Source organism: Mobula birostris, chromosome 28, assembly GCF_030028105.1.
Source record: "Mobula birostris isolate sMobBir1 chromosome 28, sMobBir1.hap1, whole genome shotgun sequence".
Taxonomy (NCBI): domain Eukaryota; kingdom Metazoa; phylum Chordata; class Chondrichthyes; order Myliobatiformes; family Myliobatidae; genus Mobula; species Mobula birostris.
In genome coordinates, this window is record NC_092397.1 from 12,139,716 (window position 1) to 12,162,659 (window position 22,944).

At 48.9% G+C, this 22,944-nt stretch overlaps 2 protein-coding genes across 3 annotated transcripts in view; both read right to left on the reverse strand.

Annotated features, from left to right (window-relative positions):
• ccs (copper chaperone for superoxide dismutase) overlaps positions 1–16,367 on the reverse strand; it is a 36,838-nt gene extending 20,471 nt beyond the window's left edge. The window contains exons 1-6 of the mRNA XM_072245857.1: positions 16,313–16,367; positions 11,573–11,645; positions 9,131–9,268; positions 7,974–8,151; positions 3,257–3,317; positions 1,336–1,413 (exon numbers count right to left, since the gene is read on the reverse strand). Coding sequence (XP_072101958.1) covers positions 1,336–1,413; positions 3,257–3,317; positions 7,974–8,151; positions 9,131–9,268; positions 11,573–11,645; positions 16,313–16,342 — 558 coding nt within the window. The 5' untranslated portion in view covers positions 16,343–16,367. The remainder of the gene's footprint in view (positions 1–1,335; positions 1,414–3,256; positions 3,318–7,973; positions 8,152–9,130; positions 9,269–11,572; positions 11,646–16,312) is intronic.
• LOC140189157 (RNA-binding protein 4B-like) overlaps positions 1,395–22,944 on the reverse strand; it is a 32,580-nt gene continuing 11,030 nt past the window's right edge. Inside the window, exons 3-4 of one of the 2 annotated variants that reach the window (XR_011883471.1) lie at positions 3,257–3,317; positions 1,395–1,413 (exon numbers count right to left, since the gene is read on the reverse strand). The gene's annotated coding sequence lies outside the window, so the exon portion shown is untranslated. Of the gene's footprint in view, positions 1,414–3,256; positions 3,318–11,572; positions 11,646–22,944 lie in introns of those variants that run through there. The other variant, XM_072245856.1, reaches the window with a different exon arrangement.

The window sequence follows — 22,944 nt, forward strand, 5'->3', positions numbered from 1 at the left end:
GAAAAACTATATATAAAGCAAGACTGACAAATAACAAAAGAGCAAAAGAGGACAAATAATAAGTAAATAGATAATTCTGAGAGCATGAGTGATAGAGTCTTTGGAAGTGAGTCTGTAGGTTGTGGAATCAGTTCAGGGTTGAGGTGAGTGAAGTTACCCACGCTGGTTTTAGAAGCCTGATGGTTGTAGGGTGATAACTGCTCCTGAACCTGGTGAAGGTTTTTTTCAATGGAAGTGACTGCAGGAACCGAGGACACCAGCGGCTGAAACTTCTCAAACTCCGCTAAATTGCGGGGACGGTTCTTGGAGACTGGAAACCTGGAATTTGACCTGCTGTGTCCCCCCCAACGTTTTTGCGGGTGTTAACTTTAGAAAGCGTCCGCTGTTACTTTCTTAAACACTCTGCAGGTGCTGGAAGCCCAGAGTAACACACACAAAATGCCACAGGAACCCTAAGGGCCGTGGAGGGAAATAAAGTTAGCGCTTCAGCCCCAGACCCTTCATTAGGTCTGGGAAGGAAGTGGGGGCAGAAGCCAGAAAAAGTCAGTGGGAGGAGGGGAAAGACAATGGCTTCTTCAAATTAAATCAAATAAGTTCAAATATCATTCATCCATTCATGGATGAAGTCGAACAAAACAGTGTTCCTCTGGGGCCAAGATGCAAAACATACACAGCACATTCAAAACAGCAAACAAAAAAAACGTAGTCACACAAAAAAAAACAGATATATAGTCCAAGACCTTGAGCAACTTTTTCCACAAATTGATTGTACAGTTCCTGGCCAATCTGACCTGTCATTCCACCAATCGAACACTGGAGGGCAGCACCGACGGGAGAGACCAGACCCCAACCGAGCATGGACGCCACGCTACACTGCCTCCGGCAACTCCTCACTTGACCTGCAGAAGCAGGCAAGCCCACGGCCTGAGGTCTGGTCCTCGCTACAACCGGGGCTACGCAGCTCCCACGCCACCTGTTGCACCACCGAACAAGGGAAACAGGCCTGCATCTTACATTATCAATATCCGACAAGAGAAGCATCCAAGATAATCACCCACGTTACAACACACGCTGTCTTGTTCAAGTCAGTCAGAAGGTAGGACTCTGCATTTAACATCCATGGCCAGCCAGACGCTAGAATTATTAGCCATTGAGAATTAACAATCGTATGATGAAGTTTAATATAATTATTCTGGACTCAATACCCTGTGGTATATACAACTAATTTGTCTTCTCCCTTTACCAGCTATGATGAAGAGTTTCTCTCTCCGTAGTTGCTGCCTGGTCCGCTGAACAATGTGCTCTGATTTCCATTGCTGGCAGCCACCTGCTTACCTTCAGACGGTCGTCTTGGATACGGAACGTGGCTCTCCCCTGCTCATTGGCGTGGATGTTCCCCAGGTCTCCAACGTGCTGGAAAAGAAATGGTGGGGAAAGCCATCGTCACTTGGGCCAGATTAACCTTGGAGGGAGGGAGGGGATGGTGCCGGGGTCCTTGGGGGCCAAATAGAGAGGGGCCATTATCTCACGTTCAAACCCCCGGGCTCTTTTCACAAATGGCCTCCCTCGTTCCACCCTCCGCACTCTCCGGAGGTCGCCCTACAGTTCAACGTTCGCCACTGCCTGTAGGGAGTTTGAACGTTCTCCCCGTGGCCGCGGCGTGTCCAAAGACATACAGGTCGGGGTTAGTCAGTTGTAGGCGTGCTATGACAGAGACGTCGTGGTTGGCACGACGCTCTACAGTACTGGCAACTGGGGTTCAATTTCCTCCACTGCCCGTAAGGAGTGTGTACATTCTCCCCGTGATGCGTGGGTTTCCTCCGGGTGCTGCGGTTTCCTCTCACAGTCCAAAGACGTACCGACTTGGTCAGTTGTAAGTTGTAAATTGTCCTGTGATTAGGCTAGGACTATATCGGGAGGGTTTGCTGGAAGGGCCTATTCCGCACAGTAATCTCAATCAGTCAATAAATAATGGTGTGGTGAGAGTTGCCGACTGCCCCCAGCACATCTTGCGTTGGTCATTTGGTGCAAGAGAAGCATTTCACCGTGTGTATATTCTCATCGGCGCCATTGGTCACATGTGTGTCGAAACAGACAGTAAAACGTGTTGCTTGCGTCAAATCAAGTCAGCGAGGGGGGCAGCCCGCAAGTGTCGCCGTGCTTAAGGCCAACGTAGCACGTAACCTGTATTTAAGGCCAACGTAGCACGTAACCTGCACTTAAGGCCAACGTAGCACGTAACCTGTACTTAAGTGCTTAAGGCCAACCTGTACCATCTTTGAAACCGGAGCACCCAGAGGAAACCCACGCGGTCACGGGGATGCCGTACGAACTCCGTACAGTGGCAGGAACAAAGCCTGAACTCACAGCCAGTGCGGTGGGACGCTGTGGCGAGACGCTGGCCTCCGTCCGATGTGACAAATAAAGCTAATTCTTTGTCTTTACGCAGAGAGGGGAGCGGAGTTCAGCGGGTGGCGGGAAATGAGGGACGATGGGCAGGCTGAAACTACCAGCTGACAGACGGAGAATCGCCTCCGGTCCCTGGGGCCCCATTTTGGGAAAGACGCGGAGGCCTCTGGGAGAGCACAGAGGGGATCTGGAGCAGGCAGACCGTTGAGAAGGTGGAGCTGTTCTCTCTCTCTGTCTGCACAACTGAGACCGTGAGGGGAACCTATGGAGGGATTTTAAATCAGAATGGGTAGGGGTGCAGGTCGAGGAAACCATTGTGTTTGAGGAACGTGAACGCCAGCGCTCATGAGGGGGGCTGGAATTAGAAAGAACCCGCAGGGCTTTGGGGCAAGAGGAAGGGGACCTGTTGGATCAGATCTTACGCAGCTGGCATGGATCCTGATGGGCTGAGTGTTTGGAGCCAGAGGGAAGTGTGGCACTGCGGAAAGGGACGGGGACTGGGAAGGGGCTGAGCCGCAGGGAGGGAGTGATGGGGCGGGGCCACCAACAGGAAGGGGGGGGTGCCCGCAGAAAGGGGGCGGGCTACAGAAACAGCGTGGAGCCACTGCAAGCAGGTCAGGGCTTGGTCACAGAAAGGGGCAGGAAGGTCAGAGAAAGGAGTGGGGCCCCAGGGAGATCAGGGCCAGGGGAGGTGTCCGCCAGTGCAGTCGTATATCTGGACCGGGAGAAGGGCCACAGGGTGAATCGAGAACTGGTGACCCTCTGTACCAGGCAGTTCACACACTGCTGGGGGGTGGGTGGGTGGGGGTGTGTGTGTGTGTGTGTTGGTGTCTTCGCTCACACTCACCCGCTCGGCGTCCTTCGGCCCCCCGTGGCGGCTGTTCCCCGGATTGTAGTGGCCACCGCAGCTGTAGGAGAAGCAGCAGAGGTGAACAGGTAATGAGGTGGGACTGAGGACCCAGGGGAAGCCCCATCACCCCCACCACAACCCAGTTTCCTCCAGTCCTGTCCCAGAACCCTGTCCCCACAACAAGCCAACAAGCAGAGTCAGAGATAGGGGTCTGCAAACCGAGATACCACTTCCCTCCACCCCTGGGCTCAAGGGTGTGGGGGAGGTTGGCAAAGTGGGGGGCAGGGGGCGTGGGACATGGCCGGGGAATTCTCCCCTGTCAAAGGGACGGCCGAGGATCTTGCTGCGCACAGCCTGCCGGCGGCCACGCGGTCATCCCGAGAGACGGCTGGACGAGCGTCAGCCCCAGAGGGGGCGAGTGGTCAGTCCGGCTCCTGTGATGCCCAGATCGCACAGAGACGCACCACAACAGGGTCACAGCCTGGAACGGCCGCTGCCCAAGTCCCAGATCGCGGGAAACCACAGCGAGCGGTGAGCACAGCCCAGAACATCACAAACAGCCGCCTGCCATCCACGGACTCCATCTGCACTTCTTGCGGAAAGCAACCGACCTGATCAGGGACTTCTCTACAGCCCGGTCGTCCCCACCACCATCGGGCAGAAGACACTAAACCCTGACAGCACCGACCAGCAGGCTCGAGGTCAGCCTTTAATGGAACTGGTACTGGTTTATCATTGTTCTTACTGTTATATTGTTTCCCAGATGCACTGCAAAGCTTGTCTTGCATACACACAGATCAAATCCACGCACAGTACGCTGAGCGAGAACAGAATGCAGAATGCGGAAAATCCTACAAAAGAACAGTGGGTTTGGCCCAGTGCATCACGGATAAAGCCCTCCCAACCATTGAGCACACTCTACATGAAACACTGTTGTAGGAAAGCAGCGTCCATCGTCAGAGATCCCCACCACCCAGGCCATGCTCTCTTCTCGCTGCTGCCATCAGGTAGAAGGTACAAGAGCCTCAGGACTCACACCACCAGGTTCAGGAACAGTTATTACCCCCTCACTCCATCAGGAAGGAGGTACAGGAGCCTCAGGACTCACACCACCAAGTTCAGGAACAGTTACTACCCCCTCAACCATCAGGAAGGAGGTACAGGGGACTCAGGACTCACATCACCAGGTTCAGGAACAGTTATAAACCCCTCAAGCATCAGGTAGAAGGTACAGGAGCCTCAGGACTCGCACCACCAGGTTCTTGAACAAAAGAGGGTAATTAGACTAATCCATTGAGATGTTCCGACAACCAACGATTTCATTTTAAGGACTCTTTATCTCATGTTCTGGTTATTTATTGTCATTTATTTATATTTGCATTTGCGCAGTTAGTTGTTCACTGATCCTGTTAAGTTACTGTTCTATAGATTGGCCGAGTATGCCCGCAGGAAAAAGAATCTCAGGGTTGTATATGGTGACATGATGATAAACTTTACGTTGAACTTTGAGAATAAAGTACAACAGCGACAGAGAAAGTGCAGTGCAGGAAAACAATAAGGCGCAAGATCATAACGAGGGAGATTGGGAGGTCAAGAATCCAACTGAAGCATTTATTTATCACTCTTATGACAGCAGGGTAGAATCTGTCCTTGAGTCTTGGTGGTACGTGCTTTCAGGGTTTTGAACCCTCTGCCCTACGGGCAGAGGGGAGTGGAGAGAATGGAAGGGGGGGTCTTTGATTGTGCTGGCTGCTTTGCTGAGGCAGCAAGAAGTTTAGACAAACAATAGACCTCTCGAGCGATAAAAATTAATTCTTCATCTCGGTCTACCTTGTGTTGATCAGGTGATAATGCATCCAGAGCTTAATTGGAAGTCAAGAAAGAGGAGCAGAGCTTGGTGGGTACAGCCATTTTATTTAGTGTTACAAGGACAAAGGGAAAAAAAAAACAGAAATTGCGATCGTCTCATACTCAAGCAACAGATAAAGCACGTTCCAGTGATAAGGTGTTACTTTATTTATTAGTTATTGAGATATAGTGCGGTACAGACCCTCCGGCCCTTCAAGTCTCGCTGCCTAGCAACCCCCGATTTAACCCCAGCCTAATCACGGGACAATTTGCTTCTTTTTTTAAAACTTTATTTTTATTTGGCTAAGGTATTCACAAGTATTACACAAACTTCTTTACACATGCATATATAAAAACTTCTTTTTATATATGTATAAATCTATATATATTTATACATTCACAAGTACACGTTCACGTTTGCTCCTACCCACAGACCTACTTATCCATCTCTGTCTACTTACTTACTTCATTTTATCATTTTTTTCCAAATCTTTTTCTTTACTTGTATTAATTCCACATTTTCCAGAAATAAAACAGTGAACATTCGGACCAAGGGAGCTTACGTTAACACTATTACTACGTTGATGCGGAAAGCAGTATGAACCTTTAGGAGAGTCATCTAAAGTCTGCTCGCATTGGGGCTATAAATTCAATCCATTTATTCCAAATTTGATAAATTTTTTTCTTTTTGAATTCTCAGAGAGTAAGTCATCTTTTCCATTTTAAATATTTCCAAAATAATTTCATGCCAATCTTCTAATGTAGGTAATACTGGATTTAGCCACTTTCTGGTGATTGATTTCTTACTTGCTGCTAAAAGGGCCTGCAGCAACTTTATATGTTTCTTCTGTTCAAAAACAATACATGCCCCAAATAGAGAGTCTCCAAGTTCAGAAGTATCTGAGTCTTAAATACCTTAACTATTGTTCTGTGAATACGTTTCCAATATAAACTTAATTTAGGGCAATCCCAAAAAATATGGAAATGATTTGCCTCCTAGGAGCCACACCTTCTTCAACAAGCCACGTTTGTATCTTTTCCTGGTATGGGGGCCTGAAGTATTTTATAATATTTTTCCGGTAATGTTCTCTCCAAACCAAAGAGTTAGTTGAAGACCACTGGAAGCTGCACATTTTCCCCAATCCTCCTCTGAAAGTACCAACCCCGCTTCTTTTTCCCACTTCTCTGTAATATACAATGTGTTTTCATTTTTGGCATGAGAGAGGGCATTATATAATCAAGAAATTAATTTACTGGGTATTGAGCTGTAAGCCGATTTCAGAATCTTGAAAAATTCTAATTCTGCTATTGATAAGTCTGTACATCTACAAACTCTGGTTGAAGGTACCTAAAGAATCATTGTGTACTAGGCCGTAATAATCCTGCAGGGATTGAAAACTTTGTAATGCACTTTGATGTGTGAATGAGAGGTAGGTTGTAAGACCTTTCTTTATCCATAGTTCAAATCTTGTATCTCCTCTGCTGGGAAGGAATTCGGTAACGAGACAATTTACAATCACCGATTAGCCTACCTAACCAGTACGTCTTTGGACAGTGGGATAGGAAAGCCACGGGGGGGAACGTACAAACTCCTTATAGGCAGCAGCGAGATTTGAACCCAGGTCGCTGGTACTGTAAACCGTTGGGCTGACCACTACGCTACCATACTGCACGCCCCCCCCCCCCCCCCCGAGATATAGCCGATGAAACAGGCAGATTTAACTGCGTGGCACCTGCTGCCGAGAAGCTGAGAAGCTTCTAGAACAGGGGTTCCCAACCTTTTTTATGCCATGAACCAGTACCATTAAGTGAGCCCCAGGAAGGGGGGGCTCTAGAAAATACAGAATATACCTCGTTCACCAGCAAATTTGCTGAGCAATTTCACATCCATACATGTAAACGCTACATGAAGCAAAGGAAAATTAACGATCCACCACCCGAATCGAAAACCTTCATGGCTCTTTCAGTTTGTTTGCCTGCCTGCACTTTAAACATTATATTCTGAATTCTGTTTATTTTTCCCAGGCTGTCTTGCTGCCTGCTACACGAAGGCATCGAAGGCGGCGTGCAGTGCAACCACGGGTGACTGTCTTGGACGCTTCTCTTGCGATGGCGAGACCCTGTTGGATATTGATCATGTAAGATGCTGCAGGGCTGCTTCCCTTGTTCGGCAGTGTGACAGACGCCAGGGGAGCCGCACAGCTTAAGTAAGGACCAGACCTCAAGCCGCATTCTCGCCTGCCGCTGCAGTCCAGGTGAGGAGACGCTGGAGGCGGTGCAGCGTGGCGTCCGTGCTCAATTGGAGGCTGCCATCTCCCAGCGGTGCTGCCCCCCAGTGTCCGACCAGAAAAATGACAGGCTGGATTGTGAGGGTGCGTTGGTCGACGGACTCCCAGGAACTGCACATCAATTTGCGGCACTGTTACCTTGGTGCGTCTGACAATAATAGACCAAGCTCTAGTATCAGGGGCGAGACCAAGCAGAGGTTCTGACCAGGAGTGGTTCCCAAACTGAGGTCCACGGGCTCTCGGTTAATGGGGGGGCACCATGCAACAAAAGAAATTAGGAATCCCTGCTCTACACCCTTAACGAGTCCCACCGCAAAGAGTCTGAAAATTCAGGATCAGTCTCCACTGGGAATGGACACAAGTCACGAGAACAGCTAATCCTTGTGACCCGAGTCTTTTGTCCATGCAACAGTAAGTGGAGTACCTGGACAGGCTCAAAGATAAGAGGAAGGACAAGGGGGAGGTAGTAATCGCTGGCACCGCTGGTGGCAAGCACACATCCGCAGGGGCTGCGAGTGCGTCCAATCAGAAGGTCAGCCATTGCAACTACAAGATAGCAGGTTATCAAGACTCGTTACCTGAGGCAGGAGTTGCTGAGGTCTCCAAACTCGTTGACGTGTAGCCCGTGTGGACCGGGGCTCAGGCCATCCACAGTACCCTCGATAACGCACTGCTGCTCCGTCAGCTGCAGGAACCGCACCACCCCACTGACGGGCCCCTCCGGTCCCAGCATCGCCACTGCGGTGCCAAGGTCCCCTGCGGTCAAACAGCACGGGTCAGGAGCAGGGACCGTCCCATCACACACTCCCGGGGTCAGACACAGAGTGAAGCTCCCTCCACACCGTCCCATCACACACTCCCGGGGTCAGCCACAGAGTGAAGCTCCTTCTATACCATCCCATCACACACTCCCGGGGTCAGCCACAGAGTGAAGCTCCCTCCACACCGTCCCATCACACACTCCCGGGGTCAGACACAGAGTGAAGCTCCCTCCACACCGTCCCATCACACACTCCCGGGGTCAGACACAGAGTGAAGCTCTCTCCACACCGTCCCATCACACACTGTCAGGGTCAGACACAGAGTGAAGCTCCCTCCACACCGTCCCATCACACACACTCCCGGGGTCAGACACAGAGTGAAGCTCCCTCCACTCTGTCCCATCACACACTCCCGGGGTCAGACACAGAGTGAAGCTCCCTCTACACCGTCCCATCACGCACTCTCGGGGTCGGACGCAGAGTGAGGCTCCCTCTACACTGTCCCATCACACACTCCCGGGGTCAGACACAGAGTGAAGCTCATTCCACACCGTCCCATCACACACTCCCGGTGTCAGACACAGAGTGAAGCTCCCTCCACACCGTCCCATCACACACTCCCGGGGTCAGACACAGAGTGAAGCTCATTCCACACCGTCCCATCACACACTCCCGGGGTCAGACACAGAGTGAACTTCCCTCTACACCATCCCGTCACACACTCCCGGGGTCAGACACAGAGTGAAGCTCCCTCTACACCGTCCCATCACACACTTCCGGGGGTCAGACAGAGTGAAGCTCCCTCTACACCGTCCCATCACACAGTCCCGGGGTCAGACACAGAAGCTCCCTCCACACCGTCCCATCACACACTCCCGGGGTCAGACACAGAGTGAAGCTCCTTCCACACTGTCCCATCACACACGCGCAGGAGAGGGGCATCATGGACTCCCAATATTACTGTCGGTACATACGGAGGGCGCTGCTGCCCATTCCTTTCAGCACAGCTCTCCTCCCTGTGCTCTCGATGAGCGCCTGCACCTCCCCGGAGTTCAGCATGGTGTCGATGAGGACCTGCTCCTCGCTGAGGTTGATCTGTACCGAACGGATCCCTGCAGAGATGCGGAGACGTCAGCTGCCAGAGCTGCTGCCCAAGGGCTCGGGGGCTTGCAGCGTCCGCCCACCACCCCGACAACAAAGGCCCAAAGCCGTCCTGTGAGCTCTGCAAACTGCACCATTCAGCAGCAGGCCACTCGGCCCCTCGTACCCCCTTCTACCCTCCAATACCATCCGGCTGATCTGGTACTCTCCGTCCCACCTTTCACGTTTGTGTCACGCGGTCATCGCCACTTGCGTCAGTCACCGACACGGTGGAGGAACGTGCTGGGGACGGTCCACAAACTGTCGCCAGGGTTTTTAGCACCAGCGCAGCACGCCCACAACTTACTCACCTTAAACTGTACATCGGTGGACCGCAGCACCCAGAGGAATTCCGCGCGATCACGGGGAGAACGTACAAACTCCTCGCAGGCAGCGGCGGAGATTGGAAAGCTCGATTCCTGGCGCTGTAAGCATCACGCTAGCCGTGACACTGCCCTGTTTTGTATACCTACCTACACTGCACTTTCTCTGTAACCACCACTGTCTGTCCTGCAGTGGAGGAACTTTATACCTGGTCCGGAAGTCAGATTCTTGCTTCCTCTGCAGTCTTTCGTGGGTCCTCCTTGTAACTTGGAGCTGACCCCCGTTATCTTACACCTGGTATAAAACTCTGGGTCGGATTACCAACGACGGGTTGGGGACCCCTGTTATTGCCTGACCCCGAGGGGCAGAGTGAAGTTATGATGGCGCTAAACAGTGACCCCCTTTGCATGCATCTTCGGAAACAGCTCTGTTTCCTTTAACATCTGCCGGACGATGCTGAGGATGTTCTACGAGTCTGCGGTGGCCAGTGCTGTCATGTTTGCTGTGGTGTGCTGGGGCAGCAGGCTGAGGGGAGCAGACACCAACAGAATCAACAAACTCATTCGTAAGGCCAGTGATGTTGTGGGGATGGAACTGGACTCTCTGATGGTGGTGTCTGAAAAGAGGGTGCTGTCCAAGTTGCATGCCATCTTGGACAATGTCTCCCATCCACTGCATAATGTACTGGGTGGGCACAGGAGTACATTCAGCCAGAGACTCATTCCACCGAGATGCAGCACAGAGCGTCATAGGAAGTCATTCCTGCCCGTGGCCATCAAACTTTACAACTCCTCCCTTGGAGGGTCGGACACTCTGAGCCAATAGGCTGGTCCTGGACTTATTTCCATCTAGCATAATTTACATATTATTATTTAATTATTTATGGTTTTATGTTGCTATATTTATACTCTACTCTTGGTTGGTGCAACTGTAACGAAACCCAATTTCCCCTTGGGATCAATAAAGTATGTCTATCTATCTATCTTTTCGAGGTTCTTTTGAAGACCCTGACATGGAGTTACATGCTGACTTCAGTTCTTTGCAGGAACAGGACCCGCTCTCAGGGCCTCGCGACCGGCTGCTTTTTGACATCCCAAGGACGCGGCCTGGAAGGTGAGCACGCCTTCAAGGTGACAGATTCTCGTGGCTCTGGAGACGTGCCCCTGACTGAAGCATCGCGGGAGAACCACGGAACAGCGGGAGCAGCGGGTTAGCTGCCGGGGGTTGTATGTTCGCAGAGCCGCGCCTTTCTGGTACTGACTCTCCGGGTGCAGAGCTCGGAAAGAGCAATGCAACAGACTTTTAACATCGTAAATCAGTGTGTTGGTTTGTTATGTCTCCCCGCTCGCTGTAAAATGGACACACCTCTTTATCCCTTACTAGAGAGAGAGAGAGAGAAGCTGTGGTATGTTGAATTACCGGGTGAACGAGTAGTCTTTGGGGTACTGCAAGTCTGTGTCTTTAATGATGCTTTGCTGCACGTTGAGTGCTCAGTGGAGGGTGCCGAAGCCTTTTTGCTTGTGGGGAAGGGGTCATTGCTTTGCTACTGCTTATGCGTGGAAGGGGGGCTGGGAGGGGTCTTTGGGGTTCTAACATTTAACTGTCATTCATTCTTTGGGGCGCACCGCTGTTTGTGAAGAAAAAGAAAAGAATTTCAGGATGTATATTGTATACACTTCTCTTACATTAAAGGTACTGACTGAACCTTCTTGTGATTGTCCGATTTTAAGGATCTTCCCCTTTTACCGAAGACTCCCTAGCCAGTGGAAACCGTCTCCCCTGCTACAAACCCCACGTCGGCCCGTAACCTTCACCGCCCGGCTCGGCACAAGCCCACTTTGCTCGGACCCGCCTGGGAAACAAGCATCTAGGCCACAAAATGGGGACAACCCTGTGCAGTGGGTGGGAGTCAGTTGGGTTGGGTGGTTGGTGGGGGGGAGGGACATGCTCACCATCAACTCCAACCAGCGCGTTCCTGACGGCGTCGGCACAGCTCTCGCAAGTCATCTGCACCGCAAATTCCAGCTGCAAACAACAAGAAATTGCATTGATGTGGCGCCGTGTGGCTTAAGTTGGGGTTGATGATTGTGTTGCCGTTCCTCTTTTGTGCGGGGAGGGGTTCCTTCTGAACTGATGTCCATCGTTTTACGTTTTGTGGCTAGCTGGAGAAGATGAATCTCAGAGTTGTATACTACATACATACTTTGATAATAAATAAACCTTTGTACCTTTGAAAGGTGAGAGCAGGTGGCAGAGAATTCCAGAGCTTGGGGCCAGAATGGGCAGTCAGGAGACTGGAACTGGGGATGTGGAGGTGGGTGGGAGCAGAGAGCAGAGTCATACAGTAGAGAAAAAGACCCTTCGGTACGTCGTGTCTGTGCTGTCCCTGTTGAAGTCATGGGATTTACCACCATGTGGCCTGCCAGCCAAATTCTCGCCTGGAAAGTTTTAAAATCATTTCTTAATTCTTAAATGTTGTAAGTCTTTGCCTCCACCACCACCTCAGGCATCCTGAGTGAAAACAGAATCTTCTACAGATCCCCTTTAAACCTCCTCCTTACCCTAACCCGTCGCACACAGACATAGGAGGATTCTTCACTGCTGTTTCTGTCATAACTAAGTGTGCAATTTCAAAGTGTAAGCAAGTTTAAGTTCCTAGGGGGTCAAATGTCTCTGAGGATCTAACCTGGTCCCCTGGTGCCAACGTATCGACGCAGCGACAAAGACGGCACGACAGCGGCTATATTTCATTCGGAGTTTGAGGAGGCGTGGCATGTCGCCAAAGACACGCAAATTTCTACAGATGTAGCATGGAGAGTATTCTGACTGGCTGCATCACCGTCTGGTACAGGGAAGGGGGGGTGGAGGCTACTGCACAGGTTTGAAGTAATCTGCAGAGAGTTGTGAACTCAGTCAGCTCCATCATGGGCACCAGCCTCCGTAGTGTCCAGGACATCTTCAAGGAGCAGTGCCTCATAAAGGCAGCGTCCATTATTAAGGACCTCCATCACCCAGGAGGTGCCCTCTTCTCATTGTTACCATCAGGAAGGAGGTACAGGAGCCTGAAGGCACACACTCAATGATTCAGGAACAGCTTCTTCCCCTCTGCCATCTGTTTCTGAATGGACATTGAACCCATGAACACTACCTCATTACTTTTTTTATTTCTATATCTACACTACTTATTTGTTATATAAAATAGCCCCCACCCCAGTTGCCCCTCATAACCAAAATACTCCAGCCTGGAAACATTCTTGTAAATGTCCTCTGCATCCTCTCCAGTGCAACCACATCTGCCTTTTCCAAAGGTTTCCTTCCAGAAGGTACTATAGGGCTATTGAAACAAAAACTTCACACTATCTTATATTTTTCCCCAGGCAGTTAATTGGATCGTTTTCTAGCTAGACCCCCACCCCCACCCTCTGTCTATTACCTCAGTCACTGTACTGAATTATAAACACTTAAAAACACTTTTTATAAAGCTGTTTAGTGTAAATATTTATGTATTTATGCACACTGTATTCCATATCCATATTTCTATCATTATTTTGATATAATTCCCTATTCTTTATAGTAGTTGAATGTTTTCGGTGCATGCTGGGCCCTGACCAACACACCATAGCTAATTCCTTTTTGGCGGACACAAAGATGGCCGCAGAGGGCAACTTCTCCCAGCTCATCGCCCGAACAGTTAAATTCTCCCTATTCTAACGTCTCTATTTTCCTGTAACGGGTGTCTGGGGCCCAGTCGGGATCTTTGATCTACAGCGGCACCTAAACCTGCGGTTCTGCACGGCAACGCGTTCCTATTCTTGGAACTCGCCGATGGGCCGCGTTTCAGTACGTCCAGGTTGGGCCTGAAGTCGGACGCCTTCGGGATGTGGCCTTGCGGACACAAATTCTCGCCGGTGTCGCGAACTGAGCCGGGAGCCGGAACATCTAAGTCAGTGAAGGGCGGCTGTTGGAGGGCTCTACGCTCGAGCAATGTCTCTCGCTTGATGGTGAGGGAAAATTCACTGCCAATTCTCAAGTTGGGGGACTCGAGATGAAAAACCAATGCTTCAGACTGACTGTAGTCTCCCCTCTCACTAAGGAAGGAGCGAAATCTGTCCCTCCCTTGTCAGTGAGAGCGAGTGCCTGTGGGATGTAGAAATGTTGGAGCTTTTGATATACTATAGACCGTGCTGTAGGCTTGGAGGGTGGTGGGAATGCTGATGCTTTATGCTAGAATAATTTGGGGGGGGAGGGAGGGCGGCAGGGGGCTTTGGGGTTCATGTATCTTTTTTCTGCCATTCATTCTGTGGGGTTTCTTGTTTCGAGGATGTCTGGGGAGAGGAAGAATTTCAGGTTGTATATTGTTTACATTCCCTGATATTAAATGGAAGCATTGAACGTACATGTATACGGCAAATAAAAATGATCCTTAAGAACTGTACACAGTACTCCAGCTGTGGTCTAACCAATGTTTTAAACAGCTGTACTGTAAGCCTCCTGCTGTTATATTCTACACTCAGGCTGATGAAGCCAGGTACCCTGAACCTTCACCGAGTCTGGCGTTGAACGTTCCGCATCTGATAACGATGACCTAAAAAAAAGTGTGCATCTTTTCAAAGGCATGTTTATTGCCTGGAGCAAAACCACACTTTTGTATTCCCTCTGGGTCCCTCCAACCCGACGGCACAAATACCTATTTCTCCTTCTGGTGAACAAATCTCCCACCCCCACCCTCTACCCATTCACCACTCTGACCTTCTCACCTGCCTATCCCTTACCCCTGGTCCATTTCGGTAGGACAAATTTGAAGACAGAATATAACATTAATGGTAAGACTCTTGGCAGTGTGGTGGATCAGTGAGATCTTGGGGTCCATGTCCATAGGACACTCAAAGCTGCTGCACAGGTTGACAGTGTTATCAAGAGGGCATATATATGGTGTGTTGGCCTTCATCAACCTTGGGACTGAGTTCAAGAATCGAGAGGTAGTGTTACAGCCATTGCTCAGTTCTGATCACCTCACTACAGGAAGGATGTGGATGCTATAGAGTGCAGAGGAGATTTACAAGGATGTTTCCTGGATTGGAGAGCGTGCCTTATGAGAATAGGTTAAGTGAACTTGGCCCTTTCTCCTTGGAGTGAAGAAAGACGAGAGGTGACCTGATAGAGGTATATAAGATGATGAGAGGTATGGACTGTGTGGATGGCCAGAGGCATTTTCCCAGGGCTGAGGCGGCTAATATGAGGGGGCATAGTTCTGAGGTGCTTGGAAGTAGGTACGAGGGGGATGTCAGATTTAAGTTTTTCACACAGAGAGTGGTGGGTGCGTGGAATGCACTGCCAGTGAAGGTGGTAGAGGTGGATACAATAGGAACTTTTAAGAGACTCCTAGATAGGTACACAGAGCTTAGAAAAATAGAGGGCTATGCACGAGGGAAAGTCTGGGCAGTTTCTAGAGTGGGTTACATGGTCGATACAATATTGTGGGCCGAAGGGCCTGTAATGTGCTGTAGGTTTCTATGTTTCTTTGAGTCCCCTCCTTCGTCCTGTTTTCCTACGGTCCACACTCCTCTCCTATCAGATTCTCTCCTCTCCAACCCTTGGCCTTTCCTATCCACCTAGCTTCACCTAACACCTTCCAGCCAGCCTCCTTCCCCTCCCTCCCCAAACACCTTCTTACACCCCTTCCTTTCCAGACCCGAAGAAGGGTCTCGGCCCGAAACGTCGACTGTTCATTCCTTTCCGTAGATGCTGCCTGCCCCGCTGAGCTCCTCCGGCTAACAGAAAGCATCCTCTCTCTTGATGCATCAGAGCACAGCTTTTGTGGCATGCAAGAGAAAATCTGCAGATGCTGGAAATCCAAGCAACACACGCAAAATGCTGGTGCTCTGGGCCCCTACTGCTGGGAACTACGGGGAGTTAAGTACAAGGCTCTCCCCTCATCTGTCTACACCTCTCCCGGCCTCAATAAAGCAGCAAACATAATCAAACACCCCCTTCCCCACTGGGCAGCCGGGAGAAAAACCCGACAGTATGTACCACTACGCTTAAGGGTCGGCGTCTATCATGGTTGAGCGGTGCTCTCGCTCAATAAAATGGACTCCTAGGCGTACAATCTTGCTGTTTGTCTACTCTGTACTTCACCTGTAAGAGTAAAACCTTATTCCTCGTTCTCTCTATTTTCTCTGCGCCATCTCGATTCTCTGGGGTGATGAAACGTAAAGTGTTTTTTTCTACTGTATGTTGTGACGATTCAATAAACGCTACGGGATGTAGGTTTAAAGAGGGTGGTGGAGGTGGGGGGGGGAGTATAAAGGCGATTTACGACGCTTGTGTTTTTTTAATTCCACGGGTGCTTGGAACTTTCTGAGAGGGCATGTGGTGGAGGCAGAGTTGATGAGGAATTGTGTTTCGATCGGCGCCACGGACAACCACACACAAGACGCTGGGGGAGCTCGGGGAGGGCATGCTTGTTCTGTGCCGGACCGAGTTTGTTTCCGAAGGCGGGCGGGCGGAGCCGCTCGCACCATGACTAGGCAGAACTTTGTAGCAAACCGGCGCAGCACTCTGCAGGGCTGCAGCCAGCTTCGCGGTCCCGGGGGAAGGTCCCGCCGCCTGTCCACACGGGTCCCGTGGACTCCGGGGATCGGCAGCCGAGCTTCCCCGCTGTAACCCGAGCCTCTCGCCGCCCGCTTTACCTTGCACTCCGCGTTACCGCCTGTTGCCATGTTGCACCTCCCACACGAACCGCCCAGCGCTGACCCAGAAGTAATTCCCTTCCACTTGTCCCCAAACCCTTTCCGTCCCCTCTCCTACGATTAATTTAAACTACACGCGTTCCTGCAAAAACAAATCATCCCCCCAAACCGTGCATAAAATTAAAAAGGCAAAACCTCTCAGCACGGCCCTCCCTCAGTATTGCTCCTCAGTGTGACACTCCCTCAGTAATGCCCCTCAGCGCGGCCCTCCCTCAGTATTGCCCCTCAGTGTGACCCTCCCTCAGTAATGCCCCTCACCATAGCCCTCCCTCAGTAATGCCCCTCAGTGTGACCCTCCCTCAGTAATGCCACTCAGCATAGCCCTCCCTCAGTAATGCCCCTCAGTGTGCTCTCCCTCAATACTGCCCCTCAGCATAGCCCTCCCTCAGTAATGCCCCTCAGTGTGCCCCTCCCTCAGTACCTCCCCTCAGTTTTGCCCGTGTGGCTCTCCTGCACTATTGACCCCAGTGTGACCCTCCCTCAGTAATGCCCCTCAATGTGGCTCTCCCTCAGTACCTCCCCTCAGGGTGGCTCTCCTGCACTATTGACCCTCCTTCAGTAATGCCCCTCTGTGTGGCTCTCGGTACTGCCGCTTAGTGTGACTCTCCCTCAGCACCTCCCCTCAGCGTGGCTCTCCCTCAGTAATGCCCCTCAGCGTGCCCCTCCCACACTACTGCCCCTCAGTGTGGCTCTCCTGCACTACTGATCCTCAGTGTGACCCTCCCTCAGTAATGCCCCTCAGTGTGGCTCTCGGTACTGCCGCTTAGTGTGCCTCTCCCTCAGTTTTGCCCCTCAGCGTGGCTCTCCCTCAGTACTGTCCCCCGGCCCTGCGGCATTCCCTCATTCCTGCCCTACAGAGTGGCAATCCAGTGAAAGAAGCAAAAATTAGACTTGAGGATAGTTACAAGAGCAGGAGGTGGAGGGGGTGGTGGAAAATATGGCAGGAGAGACTACCTCACCACTCTCTCATATTCAACTTTCCACCCGGTCTAATCGCTCTCCAGCACCCTCTAAATGTTCATGCCGACTTCGCTCACTGCCACGTATTTTAATTATTTCCAGTCTTATCCCATTCTCCCCTCACTGCAGCACCCCTTATTATCCCGCCTAGCCGGATCCCTCCATCACCCCCCAGCTTCTTAACCTGTAATATTCCAAATTTCTTCCTCCTGCACAGTCGCCCCACTCTTACATATTCATTCTAATCCCACTCAATCCAACCCCACTACCAGCCCCTTTAAAGGGACTTGTATGATCTTGTACACCAGTCACTGTAACACTGAGAAACACAGTTTTGGAATTTTATTAGGAGAGAATTCAAGTAGTGGAGCAAAGTGCAAAGTAAATTTATTGTCGGAGTGCCTTGAAAAAGTACTCAGCCCCCACAACTATTTTCACATTTTACTGTCTCATCTTCTAAATTTATAAATATATTGAAGTAGGATTTTTGAGCTAATCTACAAAACACTGTGTATCATGTCAAAATAAAAGAAAAATTCCAAAACCTGTCAACAATTTACTAAAAATTTAAAAAAAACAAAATTGTGAGGCTGAAAAAAGTTTTCATCCCCTTTGGAGTAACTATGCTAACTTTCCTTGGGTGCAATGTGTTACCTTACCATCTCAACCACTTCGTTGATGTAGAAATTTGGAGGATCACCTGTTTACAATGAATTCATAAGAATAAATACCCTTCTCTCTGTAAGGTCCAACAGTATGTCAAATTTTCAACCAGGCCAAATCAAAATGAAGACAATAGAGCATTCAAGGCAAGTCATGGAAATGATAATAGAGAGGCACAAATCTGGGCAAGGGTAAAGACACTGAACATACCATGGAGCTCAGTGCAGTCCATCATGTAAAAGTGGAAAATATATGAAACCACAGCCACACAGCCTAGGTCAGGCCGCCCCTCTAAACGTAGTCACCGGTGAAGAATGGGACTTGTAAGAGAGGCTACTGTGACACCAACAGACACTCTTAGTGAGCTGCAGAGTCAGTGGCTGCAACTGGAGATGAAGTTCATGGCTCCACAATCTCTCAGCCAGGTCTTGCACAAAAGGGTATTTATGGATCCCTGGCTAAAAAAAAACATTATCCTTGCCTGCAAAGCATCACTTGGAAGATGCTGTAAAGACGTTGAAGAAGGTCTTGTGGTCGGATGAGACTAAAGTGGAACATTTTGGCCTCATTACTAGGCAGTACATGTGGTGTAAATCTAATACTGCGCATCAGCCAGGTAACAACATCCCGACTGTAAAGTATGGTGGAGGTAGCATCATGCTTTGGGGGTGCTTTTCAGCAGCAGGGACTGGAAATCTGGGCAGGGTTGTCGGAAAGATGAATGCCGCCTAACATAGACAGATCTTGGATTAAAAACCTGCTACTCTCTGCCAGAAAGCTTAAACTGGGGAGGAAGTTAGTCTTTCAGCAGGACAACGACCCAAAGCACACTGCCAAAGCAACCATGGAGTGGCCTCAAATGAAGAAAATTGATGTCCTTGAATGGCCCAGTCAGAGTCCTGACTTTAACTGGGATCGGACATCCCTGGCAAGACCTCAAGACTGCTGTCCACCGTCATTCCCCAACAAACCTGGCACAGCTCCAGCAATTTTACAAAGAGGAATGGGCAAATCTTGCTCCATCACATTGTGCAAAGCTAATAGTGACACATCCAAAAAGCCTACTGGCTGTAATAGCTGTGAGAAGTGGTTCAACTAGGTATTAGGCAAAGGGAGATGAATACTTCTGAACTGCAGACATTTCAGTTTTTTGTTCTTTACAATTTAGTTTTTTTAGCTCTACTATGGAAACAGGAGCATATGATTCACAAATAAAAACTCTGTTAGATTGCTCAAAATCCCTGGTGGGGGGGGGGGGGTTAAATAATTTTACAAGACACTGTGTGTCACCATATTCAAGCCTGAGATTTGTTCTCTTATGAGCATGGTCAGTAAATCCAGGAAACATAATAGATCCACTGAAAGACCACACCAACTTGGGTGTCCAGTCAGTGTGCCAAAGACAACAAACTCTGCAAATACTAAAAGAAAAAGTTAGTAAGAAATGAGCAATAAATACCTAGAACGTGATATGGAGAGTTCTTGAAAGTGAATCTGTAGGTTGTGGGAACAGTTCAATGATGGGGCAAGTGAAGTTATCCCCACTGGTTCAAGAGCTAGATGCTTAAGGGGTAATAACTTCCTAAACATAGTGGTGTGAGTTCTGAGGCTCCTGTACCTTCCTTCTGATAGCAGCAGCGAAAAGAGAGGATGACCTGGATGGTGGGGGTCCCTGATGATGGATGCTGCTTTCCTGCAACAACGCTCCGTATAGATGTGACCACTGAAGGGGAGGAATTTACCCATGATGTATCCCCTATTTTTTTGGAGGATTTTCAGTTCAGAAGCATTGGTATTTCCCAATGCCTTTATAAGTTCCCTGTAATAATACAGGTCCTTTGCAATGGTGGATATGCAATGGCAAGCATTTAAAGATCGCATTAACTATAAAAATTGTTCATCCCAGTTTAGCAAAAGAATAAACCAGGGAAGGTAGTGCACCCGTGGCTGACAAGAGAAATTAGGGATAGTATCAATTCCAAAGAAGAAACATACAAATTAGCCAGAAAAAGCGGCACACCTGAGGACTGGGAGAAATTCAGAGTCCAGCAGAGGAGGACAAAGGGCTTAATTAGGAAAGGGAAAAAAGATTATGAGAGAAAGCTGGCAGGGAACATAAAAACTGACTGTAAAAGCTTTTATAAATAGATGAAAAGAAAAAGATTGGTTAAGACAAATGTAGGTCCCTTACAGTCAGAAACGGGTGAATTGATCATGGGGAACAAGGACATGGTAGACCAATTGAATAACTACTTTGGTTCTGTCTTCACTAAGGAGGACATAAATAATCTTCCGGAAATAGTAGGGGACCGAGGGTCTAGTGAGATGGAGGAACTGAGGGAAATACATGTTAGTAGGGAAGTAGTATTAGGTAAATTGAAGGGATTGAAGGCAGATAAATCTCCCGGGCCAGATGGTCTGCATCCCAGAGTGCTTAAGGAAGTAGCACAAGAAATAGTGGATGCATTAGTGATAATTTTTCTAAACTCTTTAGATTCTGGATTAATACCTGAGGATTGGAGGGTGGCTAATGTAACCCCGCTTTTCAATAAAGGAGGGAGAGAGAAACCAGGGAATTATAGACTGGTAAGCCTGACATCAGTGGTGGGGAAAATGCTAGAGTCAGTTATCAAAGATGTGATAACAGCACATTTGGAAAGCGGTGAAATCATCAGATGAAGTCAGCATGGATTTGTGAAAGGAAAATCATGTCTGACGAATCTCAGAATTTTTTGAGGATGTAACTAGTAGTGTGGATAGGGGAGAACCAGTGAATGTGGTATATTTGGATTTTCAAAAGGCTTTTGACAAGGTCCCACACAGGAGATTAGTGTGCAAACTTAAAGCACATGGTATTGATGTGGATAGAGAATTGGTTGGCAGACAGGAAGCAAAGAGTGGGAATAAACGGGACCTTTTCAGAATGGCAGGCAGTGACAAGTGGGGTACCGCAAGGCTCAGTGCTGGGACCCCAGTTGTTTACAATATATATTAATGACTTAGACGAGGGAATTAAAATACAGCATCTCCAAGTTTGTGGATGACACGAAGCTGGGCGGCAGTGTTAGCCATGAGGAGGATGCTAAGAGGATGCAGGGTGTCTTGGATAGGTGAAGTGAGTGGGCAAATTCATGGCAGATGCAATTTAATGTGGATAAATGTGAGGTTATCCACTTTGGTGGCAAGAACAGGAAAACATTATTATCTGAATGGTGGCCGATTAGGAAAAGGGGAGGTGCAACGAGACCTGGGTGTCATTGTACACCAGTCATTGAAAGTGGGCATGTAGGTACAGCAGGCAGTGAAAAGGGCAAATGGTATGCTGGCATTCATAGCAAGAAGATTCAATTACAGGAGCAGGAAGGTACTACTGCAATTGTACAAGGCCTTGGTGAGACCACACATAGAGTACTATGTGCAGTTTTGGTCCCCTAATCTGAGGAAAGACATTCTTGCCATAGAGGGAGTACAAAGAAGGTTCACCAGATTGATTCCTGGGATGGCAGGACTTTCATATGATGAAAGACTGGATCGGCTAGGCTTATTCTCTCTGGAATTTAGAAGATTGAGGGGGGATCTTATTGAAACGTATAAAATTCTAAAGGGATTGGACAGGCTAGATGCAGGAAGATTGTTCCCAATGTTGGGGAAGTCCAGAATGAAGGGTCACAGTATGAGGATAAAGGGGAAGCCCTTTAGGACTGAGATGAGGAAAAACTTCTTCACACAGAGAGTGGTGAATCCGTGGAATTCTCTGCCACAGGAAACAGTTGAGGCCAGTTCACTGGCTATATTTAAGAGAGTGTTAGATATGGCCCTTGTGGCTAAAGGGATCAGGGGGTATGGACAGAAGGCAGGTACAGGGTTCTGAGTTGGATAATCAGCCATGATCGTACTGAATGGCGATGCTGGCTTGAAGGGCTGAATGGCCTATTCCTGCACCTATTTTCTATGTTTCTATGCCAGTTCTGGTCTCAAAAAGAGAGATCTGATAAGCTCTCATAACTTATAAGATTATGAATTGAATTGACTTGACTTTATTTCTTACATCCTTCACATACATGAGTAAAAATCTTTGTGTTACGCCTCCATCTAAATGTGTAATGTGCAATCACAGTAATTTATAATAAATAGAACAGTCAATGTAATATAGAGTACACTCACATCAGCGTGAGTTCATCAGTCTGATGGCCTAGTGGAAGAAGCTGCCCTGGAGCCTATTGGTCCTGGCTTTTATACTGAGGTACAGGTTCCCAGGTGGTAGCAGCTGGAATAGGTTGTGGTTGGGATGACTTGGGTCCCCAGTGATCCTATGCACCTGTCTTTGTAAATGTCCTGAATTTCACATCTACGGATGCGCTGGGCTGTCCAAACACACTCTCTGCAGAGTCCTGCGATTGAGGGAAGTACAGTTCCCAAACCAGGCAGTGATGCTCTCAATTGTGCCCCTGTATAAGGTTGTTAGGATCTAGGGGCCTATACCAAACTTGCTCAACCGTCTGAGGTAAAAGAGGTGCATTATGCCCTTTTCACCACATATACAGACATTATCTCTTTTCCCATATGCATTAAAGATGAGAGAGCATAACTTCAAAGGAGATGTGAGGGGCAAGTTTTTTTTTTAACACAGTGTGTGGGTGGGTGGCTGGCTGGCTGGAATGCACTGCCTGGGGTGGTGGTAGAGGCAGATACATTAGGGATTTCAGACGTTTAGATAGGTAAATGAATGTGGGGGAAATGGAAGGATATGGACATTGTGTAGGTATTAGGGATTAGTTTAGTATTTAATTAATAATTGGTTCAGCACTACATTGTGGGCTGAAGGGCCTGTTCCTGTTCTACTACTTTAAAAAAATAGTACTTGCCAGAGAGGGCTTGCAACAAAAATTCACAAGATGTTCCCTTGAATTGCAGGTTTACCACATGCTTAAATTAATTAGCACCATCAA